This window comes from Gasterosteus aculeatus, chromosome 14, assembly GCF_964276395.1.
Source record: "Gasterosteus aculeatus chromosome 14, fGasAcu3.hap1.1, whole genome shotgun sequence".
NCBI lineage: Eukaryota > Metazoa > Chordata > Actinopteri > Perciformes > Gasterosteidae > Gasterosteus > Gasterosteus aculeatus.
The window spans coordinates 1,999,089-2,017,214 of NC_135702.1; the positions used below are offsets into that span (position 1 = coordinate 1,999,089).

Below are 18,126 nucleotides of genomic sequence, written 5' to 3' on the forward strand. Positions count from 1 at the left end.
CCTCCAGAGGCCCGTTTGGGCTCATGTGACCAGTCTGGAACACCTGTGCGTCTGGCGTGTAACAAAGGAGGAGGCGCAGCGGTTACGACGCTGCATGTTTTCTGGGCGCGTTTGGATCCCAGAACAACATTTCAACGTGCCGGCCCGACCCGCGGGCGGATTTCCATCGCAAACGGTCAGAAGAACCGCAATTCCCCGACCTCGTAATCCAAGATGGCCGCTCCGCTCGTTACGTTGCAGCGGAACTTCTCTGCGCTAAATCCGGACCCGTTTCACGACGTTACTCCAAGTTGGACTGTGAGGGACGGAGAGGCCGCGCGGCTTCTTTAGCGGAGGTGATGGTCACGGCTCCGGCACCTGCCGTCTACTGCGCTCCGACCCGTTAAGCTCTCTGCTCTTTCCCACAGCTGAGGCCCCGATTGACCCCCTCTGGTCCATATCAAAGCCCCCCCCGAAGGGCAGCAGGCGGCCCGTCACATGAACCCGGGGGCTTTTTTACCTTCACACCTTCAAAGATGTGAAGAGCAGCGCCTCAGCTGTGCGCCCGTGGCCTCTTTCAAAGCGCTTCCCTTCCGGTGTCACGAGCCGTGAACCACGATGCATTTCCATGCATTTGCGACCGCGGACAGTTCTTCGGTGAGGCCCGGTCCCGACCAGAGCTCTGCCCTTTGACCTTTCCTCCAGAAACAACGTATTGTGAAGCCTCGGCTCTCCGCGGGCGGCTCGGTCACCTTCAGTTGTTCCTCGACTGTCCTCCGTCAGCAGATAAATGGACTAAGTGTGTCAAAAAATCAATAGCCAATCACTTAGGCAATGGAGCAAAGCCAAGAGCTTCTGCTTGGCGGTGTGTGTGTGTGTGTGTGTGTGTGTGTGTGTGTGTGTGTGTGTGTGTGTGTGTGGATAGAGCACACTTAAGGACCTGCTCTCACTGTGGGACATTATGGAATGAGTTATGTCCTGATTCAGCCTCTTCTGCTGCACACAAAGCACCGGACGCCGGCGAGCTAACGAGGACGGATGATGATGGTGATGATGGGGTCCCGGAAGCGGTTTCACGGCCCCTCGCGTCCTCCACTCTGCGGAGGTTTCACCTTGACGCCCCCCCCCCCCCCCCCCCCCTGCGAGACCCGTCGTTTTAGGAGCTCGTGTTGTGCGCGGACGGCGTTCTTCGTCGGGGAGCGGTTCATTCCGTGCGTCGACCCGGCGTCCGTGGAGCTCCCGACGACCCCGGTCGACCCGCGTGGTGGTGGTCGGATCGAACCTGGAGCATTTGGCCTCGGCGGGCCGTGTGTTATTGAAATAAATAAAATCAAATGAAGAAATGGTCGTAAATAGGTTGCATCTAATGTGTAACTGCGAGGAGTCCAAACAATGGTTCATTCAGTAGTTCGTTCATTGATTATTTTAGCAATATGGCTGCACACATTCTATGACTGGTTGGCATCAGCTTCCACATTTAAATCAATCACATCGCGCCAGAATTGAAATATTATGTTAATAATCTCTTCCAATATTGAACAACTTCACCTCGACCAAAGATGGAAATATTTCCACTTGGAGGTCAGATATCAGCGGTCCTCCGTGTAACTCTATGCTGAATACTCGCAGTTTGAGGGGGGGGGGGAGTATTTCCGAGGTTTAACCTCGTACTTTGTTGCATCCTGAGGAGACATTGCATTCATTCCAGATCAGTGCTGTTGTAGATTTCCCGGGCGGAACTCGCTTGGACCTCGTGGACGTAGAGGAACGAATGTGCTGATGTGAGTCTGCATGCCAGGAGGAGGAAGAGGAAGAAGAAGAAGAAGAAGAAGAACTACTTTACGGGTTAAAGTGGCCGCTGACTGACACATCAACCTGGAACAATCGGTTCAGAATTGCTGTTTATTTAGTTTAACAGTCACATTTAAGCATCCGTAACACGACATGTAATCAAAGGGCGACCTTTGCAGACGAGGACTTAAAGGTTCTTGGGCCGCGGCGGGAAAGCGGACGATCACATGTCCTGGGAGGCGCCCGACGTCTTGGCCTTCTTCTCCTTCAGGATCTTCTTGCTCTCCTCCCTCCTCCGCTTGTTGACGGGGTTTCGGGGGTCGTAGATCTCGAACGTGTCCTCGTCCTGCACGGCGGCGTCCTTGACTTTCCGGCTCTGCTCGTCAAACTGCAGAACGTGTCCCATCCTAAACGAGAGGGACAGAGGACGCAGTGGGAAGGTCTCAGCGGCGTCTTTCCGTGTCCCCCAAAGAGAGATTAGAGAATCGGGACATTGCTCACATGGGGCAGCGAGCAGATCAAACTTTAATGATTTCCTCAGCTGCCGTTTGAATCTGAACAACAAAGCGGGCGCCACGAATGAATCGCACGGGTCCTTTGTGAGCCGCGCCATGTTGTCGACCGACTCCTCTTACGACCAGCGTGCAGAATCACTTAAGAACCCGAAATGTCTCAGTGGAGCTTTTGGCTCCGACCTCCAACTTTGAGCAAACTGAAACATCTCCGCTTGTTTCACCGCGTCGAAACGAAACACAAACGCTGCAGAAACATCTCCACGACGCACATCATCTCAAAGGTCTTCACCTGCTCGAGCTGCGTGTGTGTGTGTGTGTGCGCGCGTTGTGTATTTTAGAATGAACGTGGTTCGTACAGCATCTTGCTCTCATCTAGAATGTCCCGGCTAGACTCACGCAGACCCCCCCCTGTCCCCCCTCCCGCGTCAGCCTCCCCTAATTTGTCTGGCAGCCCCTGTGATGACGGCCCGCCGGGCCCCCGGGACGTCCCGTCAGAACCTGCTGCTGTAGCGACGCGGCAGAAGCCTTCGCCTCGATTTATTTCTCTTCTTATTGCTAGTCCGTCTGTGTGTGTGTGTGTGTGTGTGTGTGTGGGGGGTTAAAGTACAGTACGGGAGCAGCCCTGTGTGCCAGCGGAGGCCGTGAAAGAGGGGAGAGAAGGGGGAGAGGGGGGGAGGGTTGTAGACACAGACACAGATGGAATAGTTTACCTCCTCTGGCCCAGACTTGACTTCCAATGTCTGACCCGCTGTAACCCCCCCACTCCGTCCACAGCGCGAGTGCTTGTCCCTGTCCGTCCCGCTGCCCCCCCCCCCCCCCAGCACAGGGGGACGTCTCTCGTGTCCATTAGAGAGAAGACAGACGGGGCTCCTTGAGATTAACACAACGGACACTTTTTGTTTTTCTAAATCTCTTCGCCGGGATTCAAACACCTGGTTTTCATTTCAGCGCTCGGCTCTGCAGAAAAACACAATACGAGAGGAAAGCGCCGCGTCGGAGTCGATTTCCTGATGGATAAACTGGTGGCTGACACACACACACACACACACACACACACACACACACACACACACACATTATCAGCGCTCGGATCTCCATCGTTCCTACACGGAGGACTTTAGCGTCTCACCGACAAACCGGTTTGTTAAGCGCGAGACGGACGCGAGATCAGAACCTCAGCCGCGCTTCGACAAAAGGCCACAGTAACAACGGCTCACTGACCATCCTTTGTCGTCGTCCTCCGCCAGCTCCTCCACGGCGTCCTCGGGAGCCTCCTCGGTGATGGCCGAAGACAGCTTGGACTTGATTGGTTGAGTAGGGCCAGAGTCTGGCAGGACGAGAGGGGACGGACGTCAGCTCAAAGTAGACGGACGGACGGGGGGGGGGGGGGGGGGGGGGGGCGACGGCGCTCGCGTTCCTCCACCTACCTGCTGCTCCCTGGTGGAGCCCTTCTTCAGCTTCTGCTTCCGCTGCTCTTCGTACTTCTTCCGTCCCTCCAGATATTCAGCCACCGCCTCGTTGGGCGGCTTCTCGTCCACTGCAGAGGACAACAGAGACGTGGCCGCTGGTTACTTTCCACGCTCACTGGATGGAATTGCCAAAGCGAATCGTGAACGTGATGATCGTTGGATTCTTGACTACCAGCATTTAGCAGAAGAAACATCTGGTCAGAGCAAAAACCAGCAGATGTGTTAGATGTGTTAGGAGGCGCTTAGCGTTTAGAAACCTGTCGTTTATGTCGAAGCTCTTCAGCGAGTGAATTAAAGTTACTAAATGGAAACCTGATTGACCCCCGTTGCCCCCTGTGGACGGAGGTGGAAGTGTCTCCCACACCAGCGTCCCCTTTAGAAAACCTCCCGTTCACGGCCTCAGTCGGCCCCTCAGGCCTGGTTCTCCCGCCCCCCCCAGAAGGTCAAGCAATGCATTGTGGGTCTCCAGAGAGGAGAACCTCTGCTTTTTTGTTCTTTATGAGAGCTGGTTCCAGCTTGTTGAAGTGATGATTTTCATTATTTAGTTAATATGACTCAGATATAATAGTTTGGTTAATGAATGAAATGTGTGTGTATGTACTGTGTGTGTGTGTGTGTGTGTGTGTGTAGTTTAGAGGCGCGATGACGTCATCTGTAAGTCTTTCAGGCTGTGAGGTCACAGAGTGTCAGACGGTGAGCAGTCTGCTGGCTTCCCACCACGACCCCCCCCCCCCCCCCCCCCAAATAGATGATGTCACAGAGAAAACATAGAGGTCCACTGCTGGTCGTTTAACGCATGGGAGGAAAAAATGAAGTAAAGTTGATCATGAAGGCTGAACTGTAATTAATGTGTAATGTGTTTTCTGTTAAATAATCGACCGGTTACTTTTATCCCACCAGAACGGACTTCTGGTGGGGCCCCCCGTGGGGCGACGCGTCGTCGGGTGTTGTGGGGACAGTGGCTTCTTATTTTTGGCCCCGCCCCTGGCCGGGTCACGCCAAGAAGAGAACCAGACTACAGGAACAACGCCGTGATTTATGTGATGAAAACTCAATGGAGGAAAATTTTTTAAAAGTCAACAATTCGCTTTCCAATCAACGTCACGCTGGCTCATGCCAGCAGCCAATGTTGGCGGGGGAGAGGGGGAGGGGGGTGGGTCCGCAGACGGTAAAACTGCGAGGAGGTCAAATCCCATTTATAGCGACATTACAGGTAGTACAAAATCTTTATTGTGTTTATAACGAGCAGGAAACTGCCTCAATGTGCTTTTAACAAAGTACCTGTTCATTATTTTCTTATTAGTAACAATACGATGTCCTCTGGCTGCCTTGAGTGCGTCAGTATGGACGAGTTGTGTATATTTTATGTTGTGTTGAATGTGGGGGACTTACGGCCTAAAGGAGGCGCATGTTGTCACAAATACACAACATGACACCGAATGACCCGTGGCTTCCATCAATAAAAAGACAATTGTAGTTGCAGCCCTGAAAGTCTTTAGAGTGCAGAGTTTCCATATTTGCAGCCGCCCCCCCCCCCCCCCCCGGTGCCCAGTGGCCCCCGACATCTGATGGAATTAACTTTCGCTTCCAGCACAGCGATTGTAATGAGGAACTCTTAAAGGAACTCCTGCCTGCGGCCGAAGCTGCCACAGGAGCACAAAACAAAAAGGTCCGGCAGAGTTGAAACACCTCGTCAGATAATGGAGCAGCTTAGGCCGGAGTCCAATGGGGGGGGGGGGGTGTCTGTTAGGAGAAGGCCCCTCTGTGCTTTGAGTGTTTATAGAAACAGCTCAAGTCTATGCAGATATCACCAAGAGACTCAGTTAATCTTTGTGTTAAAGGACAACTATTGGACCATCGCTGGGAAGAAGCTCTGTGGCAAACACACGTTGGTGATCAGTCCAACGGTTGAGACGGCATGAAGACGATTTTAAGACACGTCAAAGCTTACTGATGTCTTTTATCAAGTCTGAAAATTATAATACATCAAATAAAATAAATTATTTTGAAAAAAATGTATTTTTGTCAAAATATGTTAATATATTGTTAAAAGATTTCATGAAAAATAAAGTCTAAATATATTATTAGGTTGAAAAACATTCTGGGGAAAAAAAAAAAAAAAAAATTGATGGAAAAAAATGGTTTGGAAAATAACGTTTGGCACGATAAATAAAAACGGGATGAAGAAAGTGCAAAACAGCCGACTCATCTCCGCGTCTCATTTGTGCGCGTTCACCTTTAATGGACCAATCAGCAGCGAGTCCTGAGCGGACGCACAGTCTGTGTTTAAAGAAATAAAACCAACAGTTTCTGTGGAGACAAAAACAATGTCTGGTGGTCCTCGGTACATTTTGGCAGTCGGTGATCCCACAGTTGGACTGGCCCCCTGCGGACCCCCCCCATGGACCCCCCCATGGACCCCCCCACGGACCGCTTAGCTTGGTTGCACAACAATACACACAACCAACAAACCTCTGTGCCCACGCGGGTTTGGTAATTTTCAACAATGTGTTTCAGCAGAAGGACCGAGTGGGAAGATTGACGCATCGTGACAAGCGGCAGTGTGGTGAGCGAGGAGGGGGGGGGGGTCAAGGGGGGTTAAAGCTACAAACTAACCAACACACAAAGAATTGGATGTGCAACTATGGTGGCCACTCAGCAATTTTCATCTGTGCAATTTTCAGTGAGTTGGGAAAGGGGGGGGCGGGGGGGGGCTGCAACTAGTTGACAAAATCAGAGGGTTTCATTTCTTAGCATCCATTAGCAGAGAATGTGGCACGGACCACCCAGCCAGAGAGAGAGAGCCTGGGGGGGGGGGTCAAAGGTCACAGTAAGACTTGGATACAGAACGGAATAAGAGGTTCTCACCCTCGTGGACCTCCTCTGCCGGGGCTTTGGGTCCTTCTTCTGTCCGCTGCTTTATGGCCTGTAGTTCCTTCTTCAGCTGCCGCGCCTCTTTCCTCAGCTCGTCGCTGGGGGGGGGGGGGGGGGGGGGGGGGGCAGACATCCGGGGTCAAAGGGGTTCAAACTCGCCACGTACGGCCGCTGGCGCAGGCTTTCGGCCCAATGCGAGACAGTATGATGCGCTGTGTGTGTGTGTGTGATTCATGTGTACATTGTACACACTTTGCCTCCTATTGTTTGTGTTCATCTCCTTCTTTTCTCAGTCGTATTTAATTGAAGCTCAATTTGTTTCGTCTGTGTCTCTAAAACAGAAGCAGCGAACGAGGAAAATGTCGCTTTCTACGCTTCGGAGTGTTGCAGCAATATTTAAATATCACAAAACCAGTCGCCACTAAAGTAACATCAACTGTTCTGCTCCTTCAAATATGGAACATTCACGGTTAATTATGTCAGAAACAGACATTAAGTATCAGATGGAGACCAGGCTATAAACGCACGCGCTACTCCACTACAACTAATGCAGCCGTAATGAAACGATCGCTCGGCCCTCCAGGCGGCGGGAAAACACTTGAAGGGTGTCGAGTGAGATCTAACCGGGAGAAGATCGTTGTCACCGAGGGAACCGGAAACCAGGCGCGCATCTCACCACGTGTCCCAGGTAGAGACCACCAGGCCCCCATGTAGAGACCACCAGGCCCCCAGGTAGAGACCACCAGGCCACATCACTTCTTTCCTGGAGTGGCTCAGCGTTAAAGCACTTCGCCCCCCTCACGTCCGGCTTCCTTTACAAACTCTGACATCTCCACTGCAGCTCATTGGAGGCTAAATGCTAGCAGTCTGAATGCTAATTATCGTTCCCTCCATTGCAGAGCAGATCTGTTATGTTAGGAATTGATCGTATTTTCGCACCGTTTCTGTGCCGTTCTCTCACAGCACAGGTAAGCTGCTCAGTCTGGGCCCCCGGCCCAGAAACACGTGGGACACGGCCAGAGCAAACAATGGCCGCCTTTGTTTCTTACATCTGCTTCTCTGGGGCCGGGCCGCTCATTCACATCCCTTCTTCATACAATCACACTCTCCCGTTTCCCGGCCGAACAAACGCTGGCGTTGCCTTTTTGTTCAGAATCTCGCGGACGCCGACGCATCAAACCCAGAGCGATATTTACGGCCGCGGCCCGAATCCACGTCCCGTCTGCGAAGAAGCGAAACCCCGCTGAGCAGCAGCCGAAGTCCGGAGCGGAAGAGTCCGGCAGAGTCCGGCAGAGGCCGTGGGGGCGCGATGACAACAACGCTCTTCCCGGGGTCGGGCGAGATAATGGGACTGGACCTCGTAAGAGTCCGGCTCCGGTTCCTCCAGTCAAGAACCTGACAGCAAAAGTCAAGTTTCTCTTCAGTCGACCACGAAGGCACTTTGACTCTCGAGGGTTTTCAGGTCAGAGACGTCAATCATTTGATGCTGTAGATTTTTCCGAGCACAACCAATGAGGAAAATAGCTGCTTTGTCCCGATTGTGGGTCAAGTTCTTAAGTTCTTAAGATGCTTTCAGACGTCTTTCAGGGAAAGTTTCATTTTGACCAAGCTTAAGATCCCCAAACCGGCAGCCCTCTGGTTTAAGTGAGCGTCCTGCTCGGCGTTTTCACAGCAGACGCTGGCAGAGAGGAACACATACAGGGTTTGTTTGATGCTGGAGTTCAGAAAGGCGTCCTGACACGACTCGTGTGTTTTAGTGAGAAATGAACTCTACGGATCTCCTGCCGAGGCCAGGAGCCCTTCGGGCCGAGTGATCGCTCTCCGCCTGCTCTGACACGCCGCCGTGCGTAGAAACAAGAGACGTCTCCGTGGCAACAACCAAACAATCGGCTCCACAGTCCCCGGTGCCAAGAAAGAGGACGGACAGGAAAAGCCCCGGCTACGGTTAGGACCTCGGGGCTCCGCGGGTTCCTCCGCGCGCAGAGGTACCTGCACCTTTAGGGCCAAATGTGAGCAAAGTCCCTGGAGGGGGTTCTTCGGATAGCAGGTCCACGCCGATGGGACGGACGGGAGGTCGCGGTGACCTTGGCCGCGTCATTAAATCCATTAGTTTGTGACAAATTTGAGCACATTCCCTCCGATCGCTTCCTGGATTTCGCTTTCACAAGAAAGACTTGAAGGTCCTCGTACCTCGATGAAGGACGTATGGAATCAAAAGGAAGCAACAGCTTGATGCAGAAGGAATCAGCAGGTCAATATAAAGAATGGAGATTAAAAGTGTCAGCATGTGACAGTGCAGTGATGTCACCCCACTGACTGCTTTTGATTGGACTTTCATCATCAGGTTCAGTGAAGAAGGTTTTTCAGCATGGGGGGGGGGGGGTCATGGGGGGGTGAGAACACCTGAAGCGTGAATGGAAGAAGAGCTTGAGGCTGTGACGGGCCGAGCAGAGATCAGATCAGCGGGGCTTTCATGTGAATCCCTTCTGGTCCAGCAGCCACTGTCCCTCAGAGAGCCGCGGACGATTAACTTCTCATAAAGGAAGCGTACGAAGTGTTTGGCAGCCGACCAGGAGCTTCTCTGGGGAGCCCGGACCTCGCGTTTAATTCTGCGGCGTCTGGCAGCGGCGGTCTGAGGCCGACGCAGGAATTCAGCAACCTTTTAAAAATAGTCCAGCGAAGACGGAGCGGCTCATCGGCAGACCGCTCTGCAGAGCGTTCAGGGGGCCGTACAGGGGACGGTACAGGGGCCCGTTCAGGGGACCGTCCTGTCTTCTCATTGATCACCAACGAGTGCATTAAAAGCCAAACTCCACCCGAGGAAGCAAGCGGCTTCTCCCCGCCGGACTCAACAGTCTGACAACCCAGCAAGTGATGTGGATGAATGTGCTGGAATAACAAGGCCGGTGGGGGGGGGGGGGGGGGGGGGGGGGGGGGCTCTCCATGGCTTGGTCAGAAGCCAGGAGGACTGGGAGCCGGAGTGCAGGAATCCAACCTCAACACAGGAATTTGCATGACTCTGCAGAGCGATGTGGAGCGACGCGTCGCCCCACGGAGCGGGCCGGAGGTCCGAGCGGAGCCGGCGTCCCCGCGGAGTCTCCCCCTGACGTTTGGTCCACAAGGCTCCTCCAGCATATGTTTATATTCGGCCCACAGTCTGCAAGTCTTTCCAGTGCGCCGTACGGGGCCGGAGACGCGTAAACCCGCCACTTCCATAAAAAAAAAAACACAACCCTGCTGCCAATAAGCGGATTATCTCCCCCCCCCCCCGACGGCGACAGACGTGCAGCCAATTAAGAGCCCGACGTCTCGGACGGCGTCGTCGATGGACGCCTGCAGCGACCAGTCTTCCCACAACATATGAAAGAATATTCTACAAGAAGCGTCTCTGGGTCTACGGGAGACGTGACGGCCGGACGCGGCGCAGAGGGACGACGGAGGGGAACCTTCCATGAAGGGTCTTCACTTAATGAGCCGTCATCACGTGGAGCCTTCGGCCCTAATCAGGATCATCTAGTCTGCACTATTAAGGACGCGCTGTGCACCCGCCACGCGATAACGAAAGTACCAGGATGTGTCGATGTGAGCGAGTGGGGGGGCGGAGACATCATCTGGCCCCCAGAGACATAAGACACTTCTCTAGAGGACAGTTCAGGGAGACCGTTTCAAGGTTGTCTCAGCAGAGACAAAAATGGCGAGGTAGAAAACACACACACCTCCTCCTCGGTGTTCCTCGTTGTGCGCAGAGAGGAAAAAGCTCAAAGCCGCGGTGGGAGAGCGGCGCTCTCGCCCTGCAACAATGCCCCCCTTTGTCTGCGCAGCAACACTGTACCCGCCGGCCCGCCGCTTCATCCGCTGCCAAGACAAACCGCTGAGTCGGGTTACACTTCTTGTAGCAAAACAATCTGCGCTTGTGTTTAATATACTTCAGTCTGCCGGCATCGGGCTGTCAGTCCATCACGCACACACAGACACACACACACACACACACACACGCTCCTTATCCTATTAGCGCTAATGAGAGAAGGGCATGTTGATAGCTTCTCGTTAGAAAGTTATGGAGGAGATAATCTGCCAACCAGCGGCATCAAAAGGAGAGCCGACAAATCAGTCCTTTCTCACACACACACACACACACACACACACACACACGCACACACACACGCACACACGCACACACACGCACACACGCACACACGCACACACGCTGCGGCCTCTACATTCCAATAGCAGGTCCACTGATGTCGGTCCAATGAGCCACGACTGTGTGTGTTTTCATGTGTGTGTGTGTGTGTGTGTGTGTGTGTGTGTGTGCCCCCCCTTAAAAAGCAGTGTTCTAACACACGAAGTCCGGCTTCCTTTGGGCGTCTCATTGCGTTGCATCATCTTTCCCTTTGGGTGGAAGCAGCACAGTTGACATCCACACAAACAGCTCGAGGTGCTTTTAGATTCGACAGAAAGCAGATTTTAAAGAAGCAGACGGCTGAAGTCGATCAAGTAAACGGTAAAAGGTAAAACGTAAAGCTTGTGTCTGCCATCTGTGTTTCGCGCAGCTCGGCGGCGCCCCCTGGTGGGCGTCCCACTTCGTTACGAGCGACTTCCTGAGCCCGATGAAGAAGTCCTGCCACCTACTAATGGACCGAAGCTGCCGCCTGCGCTGAAGGTCAGAGACGCGCCGCCGTACCTGCGGCTGCTCTTCTTCTCCTGCTGCTCCTCCTCCTCCGACGCCTTCTCGGCGTCTCTGTATTTCTTCAGCTTGTTGCTGACGAGCTCCCTCCTCCGCTGCCTCTCGTCGGAGTCGTACTCCTCGTCCCCTTCCTCGTCGTCCTCAACGTCGCCGTCTGCCGCGTCGTCCGCCTGGAGGACGCAGAGAGACTTACAGCGGCAGCGCGGCGACTCGGGGGAGCGAAGCTCGCAGTCCCGCTTACCTCGGCGGAGTCTCCCGTCGGCTGCTTCTTCTTCTTCTTCCTCCTGAGAGAGGAGCGAGGAGAATGAATGGAGGAGGAAGCGCTGCATGACTAATCCACGAGCCGGGAACTTACTTGTCGACGGCTGGGACGGAGCTCAGCCTGGGGTCGTCTTTCAGGAGGTCGTGGCTGCTTTTGCTTTTCCCCCTCAGCGTCTGAAGAAACCAACGATGCAGAGAAACTCGTTTCACATAAAAGGACGTCGCTTTCATCTCAGAAGAGCGTTTCAATGGAACAGAAATATCAGAGTCCAGTAATCAGATAGTTGTGTGTCCTCTGTTGTCATGACTACAGGTTGGTCCTGATCCGCTTGGGATCCAGAACCTGCTTTGGTAACGAGTCTCTAGTTCTGTGCTTCAGTACCTGGCTCACTTGATTCACCATCTCCTCCTCCTCTTCGGCTTCTTCTCCAAAAGACAAAAGGCTGAAGTTCCTGTTAAATATAAAGAAAATCAGAGAGCAACAGAAGAATCGGGAGCAGAAAGGAGAAGAAGACAATAGAAGATCTACTTTCATCTTCAGCTCGACAATGTGAGGAGATTAATGATCAATGTGTTCGCGTCATGTCGTCTCGTTATGGTCCATCGATTCAATTAATTAAAAGATGAAGATCAAGTAAAATAAACAAAAGAGACCAAACAAATCAAAATTAAGAGTGACGGATGACATCTGATTTCTCACTTTGTGGCTCTCGACTGTGATTTCTTTCCCTCCTCTTTGTCCTTTTCCCTCTTGGATTTCTTTGTTTCGCGAGGTATGATGTCATCAAACGGAGAGTGAAGCACCTGGAAGAGACGAAAGTGGTTTGAACTCGACACTGAACCGTTGTGGAGCCGGTGGACACGTAGTAGAAGAAGAGGAGGAGGAGATCACCTCTGCCGTTTTTATCTTGTGGGGATTCAAAGGCCTTTCCTCGTTGTTGCACTCGACGTCTGCCAGCCTGAGCATGTTGTACACGGTGTCTCCTGTGACCTGCAGCATCAACGTGGGGGAGACAAACATGAATTCTCGTTACCAGTAACCGGGATCATTACGCCGATCTGGGTTCATGCATGTGGGAGGATTTTAAAGTCGAGCAAAGTATAAAAATGTAAAATGAGTTCTTCTGACTTACCTTTCCGAAGATGGTGTGTTTGTTGTTGAGCTCATCCGCGCGTCCCAAAGTGAAGAAGAACTGACTGCCGTTGTCATGTGGGCCGGCGTTCGCCATGGCAACCAAACCTCTGCGGTTGAAGCGCAGTCTGGAGTGAAACTCATCCTGAAATGGTTTGTTATTAAAGAAAGAAGGTGATTTAACTACGCTCCCCAAATATGATTCAGTCAGTTTTCACACAGGATACCGGAGTCGAGAAGCAGCCTGACCTTGAAGGGACGACCATATATGGACTCCCCACCTGTTCCCGTCCCAGTGGGATCTCCCCCCTGAACTATGAACTCAGGCACCACTCTGTGAAACACCGTCCCATCATAGTAACCTGGGGGGGGGGGCACAGAGACCAAATTCATTTCAGTTTGAATTAAGTTAGTTAATCAAACATGTCTTGAAACCTTGAGAAGAGGTTTGTATAAATGTGAAGGGCTCTGAATCCAAACACATCAGAAGCAGACGGATGCTGCGTTCACTGACTGGCTCGGAATTGTTACCTTCCAGGGACAACTGCACAAAGTTCCTGCAGGCTTTAGGAGCCTCCTTGGACCACAGCTCGATGTCAATGTCGCCCGCCGAGGTCTTCAGCAGCACCTGAGGCAAGAACACACATCCGGGCGGTTGAATAAGAAATAATAACTATATTCACGCATTTACACAGCGAGTGAAATGCGCTACGGCTCCGCCATTTTATCCGACACGAACTACGCATTTATAGATGGTTAACGTTTGGAGTATAGAAGTAAACTATGAATGAGGTGTGTGGTTTGCGCATTAAAGGAAACATTCGAGGTGAAAACAGGAGAAAGTCGCGCTCACCTTTCCGTTCGATGGAGGTTCTTGGATGTAAATATTACTCATTCTGCCGCAGAGGTTTTGTCGAACACTTGATACTTGGAAATATAACAAACCGTTCTGTGGACCGACTTATTGTGTTTGTATCCCTCGCTTTCTTACTGAGTAATATTATACTTCTCAACTGAAGCCATATTGGCGTCCATGTGAGCTTATTGTTTACTTCAGAGTGGCTGGGGAGGCTCGTTTATAAATACATTAGCTATTTATTCATTTATTAATTAACTGCCATCTAAATCACAAACGTTGTTATTTATATCAAGATTCATTAATTAATAAACGAATGTGAATATATAATATATGTAGTAGTGACAAATCAATCCGAAGCATATTTGGGTACACCCCTAATATCGAATTTTGGTTTGACCCAGGTGTCCCATGACAACAACCCCCAGAAACACACGAACGCTTTAGTTCCACTGCATTTGAAATACTTCAAGCTGAAACGTTAAAATATGACACGAATGTGATAAAACATGAATGTGAAAACTCATAAGAGTATTGTTTTTGAAGCAGCACTAATGTATGTTTAAACCGGGAGAAATACGCCGTGGACGTTGCTGCCGTTTTGTTTATATCGCGGTAACATCCTAATAACATTTTTATTTTAATGACAATAAGAAAACAGAATACATAGTTATAAAATATGGAAGCATATGAAGGAGTGAAGGAGTAGAAATATTTCACAAGTCAAGTTGCGAACCAAACGGAAGTACCGAAATCCCGAACGGACACGGGGGAGATTTGCAGCAATGGCGGAGGCTGAAAAAAATGTGGAACTTAAGCGAAAAGCCGAGGACGAGCCGGATGAAGAAGGTGACGCAGAAGAGGACGAGTGGGTCGGACCGCTGCCAAACGAGGCTTCCACGGCCAAAAAAAGAAAAGGTTCGTGTCCGCCGGTTCGATACTTGTGCGTCTGTTTGGCTCCTCTGTGTCTCTTGCTGAACGATGCTAACGATGCTAACAAAGCTCCAGCTGCTAACTGTGGTTGTTTTGTTGTTTTCCCTCAGTGCTCGAATATGAGCGCGTTTATCTGGAGAACCTCCCCTCGGCCGCGATGTATGAGCGGAGCTACATGCACAGAGACGTCATCACACAGATCGTCTGTTCCAAGTGAGTAAATGTCTTGTGTGCTTTTGTGCAGCTGCCATGTTCCAGAGATCTCCCTGTTTCATTAATCACAGCCAACGATCACCCAGAAGAGACAGCAGTCTGTTGTTAATCTGAGGTTCTTTCTGTTCTTTCTCCTCTGTTCAGGACGGACTTCATCATCACATCCAGCCAAGATGGCCACATCAAGTTTTGGAAGAAGAAGGAGGACCACGGGATAGAGTTCGTCAAGCACTTTCGCAGCCACCTCGGTACGCTCCCACCGCACCTCCTCTTCCTGAACACGTGTCCCTGGCAGGAGAAAGAAGCACCGAGCTGCTAAAAACACGAGTCGCTCGGCTGACTCGGCTGTTCGCTGTTGTCTGCAGGTGTGATCGAAAGCATTGCGGTCAGCGCTGAAGGAGCTCTCCTCTGTTCTGTCGGCGATGACCAGGCCATGAAAGTATTCGACGTCGTCAACTTTGACATGATCAACATGCTGAAGTTGGGGTGAGATGTTGTGTCAAAGTTGTTGTGTTTACTTAGTTTAGAGAGGTGTGTTTTTTTTAACCTCTCCTCTGATTCAGCTTCCACCCGGGCCAGTCCGAGTGGATCTACAACCCCGGGGATCCCATTTCCACGGTGGCGTGCTCGGAGAAATCCACGGGGAAGATCTTCGTCTACGACGGCCGGGGGAGCAACCAGCCGCTGCACGTCTTCGACAAGATGCACTCCTCGCCGCTGGCCCAGATCCGCCTCAACCCCAAATTCCGGGTCATCGTCTCCGCCGACAAAGCGGGGATGCTGGAGTACTGGACCGGCCTCCGCAACGATTTCCGGTTCCCCAAGTACGTGCAGTGGGAATACAAAACGGGCACGGACTTGTATGAGTTCGTGAAGCACAAAACGTACCCGACCAGCCTCACCTTCTCCTCCGACGGGAAGAAAATGGCCACGATCGCTTCGGACAGGAAGGTCCGGATCTTCCGCTTCCTGACGGGGAAACTGATGAGAGTGTTCGATGAATCGTTAACTGTGAGTTCTGCCGCGCACGCGGGTAACGCCATACATTGTTAAATAGTAATGTACATTGTCAAATAGTAATGTAGATTGTCAAATAGTAATGTACATCGTTAAATAGTAATGTACATTGTCAAAGAGTAACGTGACGCTCAGTTAAAACGTAGTTATTGTTATTTTACTATTAACAATTATTAATAATCATCATTATAATGTAGCACTCATAGCATTTTACATATTATAATAGTGTCATTTGTTAATGGCTTTTAATACATTTTAATCTGTAGATAATAAGTCCACAGCTTTTTGTTGAATGGTTAATAACTAGTCTGTAAATAGTCTATAAGCACTTTTGGGTGCTTTTTTAAAGTTTTAACCATCTTTGTTAAATCATCACCTTGTTAAATGCTTGGTAAATAATTACTAAAGTATCTTTACAACATTTCAATATTTAATAGTTTGTCTGATTTCATAGTTTTTATTTCTGTGTGTAATGTTTGTAAAAAAGTGTTTCATTAACAAACAGCATTTAGATAAATGGGAATAAACTGAATAAATGTAATCAGAATGTAACTCTTAATGTCTCTTATCAGCTTTCATACAACATACAACTGCCTCCTCCTCCAGATGTTCACAGAGCTGCAGCAGATGAGGCAGCAGCTGCCCGACATGGAGTTCGGGAGGCGGATGGCTGTGGAGAGAGAGCTGGAGAAGGTGGACGGCATCCGACTCACCAACATCATCTTCGACGAGACCGGCCACTTCGTGCTCTACGGGACCATGCTGGGCATCAAGGTCATCAACGTGGAGACCAACCGGTACGCTGACGGGACCTCCGGGCGCCGGTGCTCGTTAATTGAACTTAATTATTTGGATCGATCGTGAGATCTCGATCACCCAGCGTGACCGGCGTTGCGCGTCGCTGTGCAGCTCCGCCCGGCAGGCTGTGACCTTCCTGTCGCCGCGGAGCTTCTGGTTGATTCTAAACGTGGGGTGAACGTTCCCACAGGTGTGTGCGGATCCTCGGCAAGCTGGAGAACATCCGCGTGGTGCAGCTGGGCCTCTTCCAGGGGGTCGCGAAGGCCTCGCAGGTGGCTCCCACCGTGGAGATGAAGGCCTCCGACAACCCCGCCCTAGACAACATGGAGCAGGACCCCACCATCTTCTGCACCGCCTTCAAGAAGAACCGCTTCTACATGGTGAGGGACCCGATCCCGATGTCTTCACAGAGTTTTTCTTTTTACTAACGGAATCTGATCGGGGTCAAAGGTTAACCTCCTCCACAGTCCTCACCGTTCTGTTTTTTTTTTCCCCTTCTAAGTTCTCAAAGAGAGAACCCGAGGACACGAAGAGCGCCGACTCGGACAGAGACATCTTCAACGAGAAGCCCTCCAAGGAGGAGGTGATGGCCGCCACGCAGGCCGAGGGCCCCAAGAGAGTGTCCGACAGCGCCATCATCCACACCACCATGGGGGACATCCACATCAAGCTGTTCCCCGTAGAGTACGTCCCGCGCAGCGTCCCGCCGCCTGCTGGGGGGGTCACTAGACACCAACGCGCCTGTGCTCTCTGGTTTCTTTCAGGTGCCCCAAAACGGTGGAGAACTTCTGCGTCCACAGCAGGAACGGCTACTTCAACGGCCACATATTCCACCGGGTCATCAAGGTGCGACCCCTCGACCTCCTCAACCCCCCCCCCCCCGCGACCTGTGCTCCCAGCCGCCTCTGAGCCTTTTCTTTTGTCACCCCACCGCGCAGGGCTTCATGATCCAGACGGGCGATCCCACGGGGACGGGCATGGGGGGCGAGAGCATCTGGGGGGGCGAGTTCGAGGACGAGTTCCACGCCACGCTGAGGCACGACCGCCCGTACACGCTCAGCATGGCCAACGGGGGCCCCGGCACCAACGGCTCCCAGTTCTTTGTCACCGTGGTGCCGACGGTAAGCGAACGCGTGTGTGTGTGTCTGTGTGTGTGTGAGAATCATGTTATCGCTTAATTTACAGTATCAGCAATCAGTCACGCTTCCCAATGGAGACCAGTAAAGACCAACGTTCACTTTCCCATTTGTCTCGGCCCCTGTTGACTCCGCCCCCTAACGTCCTCTCTGCGTGTAAAGAGACTAACGTGCGGCCGTGTTGTGTCCCTCAGCCGTGGCTGGACAACAAGCACACGGTGTTTGGGCGGTGCACCAAGGGCATGGAGGCGGTGCAGAGGATCTCCAACCTCAAAGTCAACCCCAAGACGGACAAACCGTACGAGGACATCAGCATCATCAACATCACCGTCAAGTGATCGCACGTCCTCCTCGCGTCCTGTACAGTGATTCCTTTTTGTTTTTCTACCAGATTGAGTTATTAAAGAATGTTTGGAGCGAAACCTTTTTACTGAGATTTATTTCGACATTTCGCTTTGATAATCT

General features: G+C 51.6%; 2 protein-coding genes across 2 annotated transcripts; one reads left to right on the plus strand and one right to left on the minus strand.

Annotated features, from left to right (window-relative positions):
- Positions 1-1,867: 1,867 nt before the first annotated feature.
- Positions 1,868-14,013, minus strand: cwc27 (CWC27 spliceosome associated cyclophilin). The gene is given in 15 exon segments (XM_040197426.2): positions 1,868-2,177; positions 3,507-3,594; positions 3,597-3,612; positions 3,713-3,822; positions 6,623-6,726; positions 11,313-11,485; positions 11,557-11,599; positions 11,671-11,750; positions 11,959-12,028; positions 12,277-12,380; positions 12,469-12,567; positions 12,710-12,853; positions 12,958-13,070; positions 13,240-13,336; positions 13,562-14,013. Coding segments are annotated over 15 exon segments (1,467 nt in total). The 5' UTR covers positions 13,604-14,013; the 3' UTR covers positions 1,868-1,993.
- Positions 14,001-18,083, plus strand: ppwd1 (peptidylprolyl isomerase domain and WD repeat containing 1). Its single transcript, XM_040197392.2, has 11 exons — positions 14,001-14,482; positions 14,608-14,710; positions 14,855-14,958; positions 15,076-15,196; positions 15,274-15,721; positions 16,334-16,524; positions 16,716-16,905; positions 17,028-17,209; positions 17,290-17,371; positions 17,464-17,646; positions 17,856-18,083. Exons 1-11 carry the CDS (start codon positions 14,350-14,352, stop codon positions 17,997-17,999), a joined length of 1,881 nt encoding a protein of 626 aa, XP_040053326.2. The 5' UTR covers positions 14,001-14,349; the 3' UTR covers positions 18,000-18,083.
- The last annotated feature ends 43 nt before the right edge of the window (positions 18,084-18,126 follow it).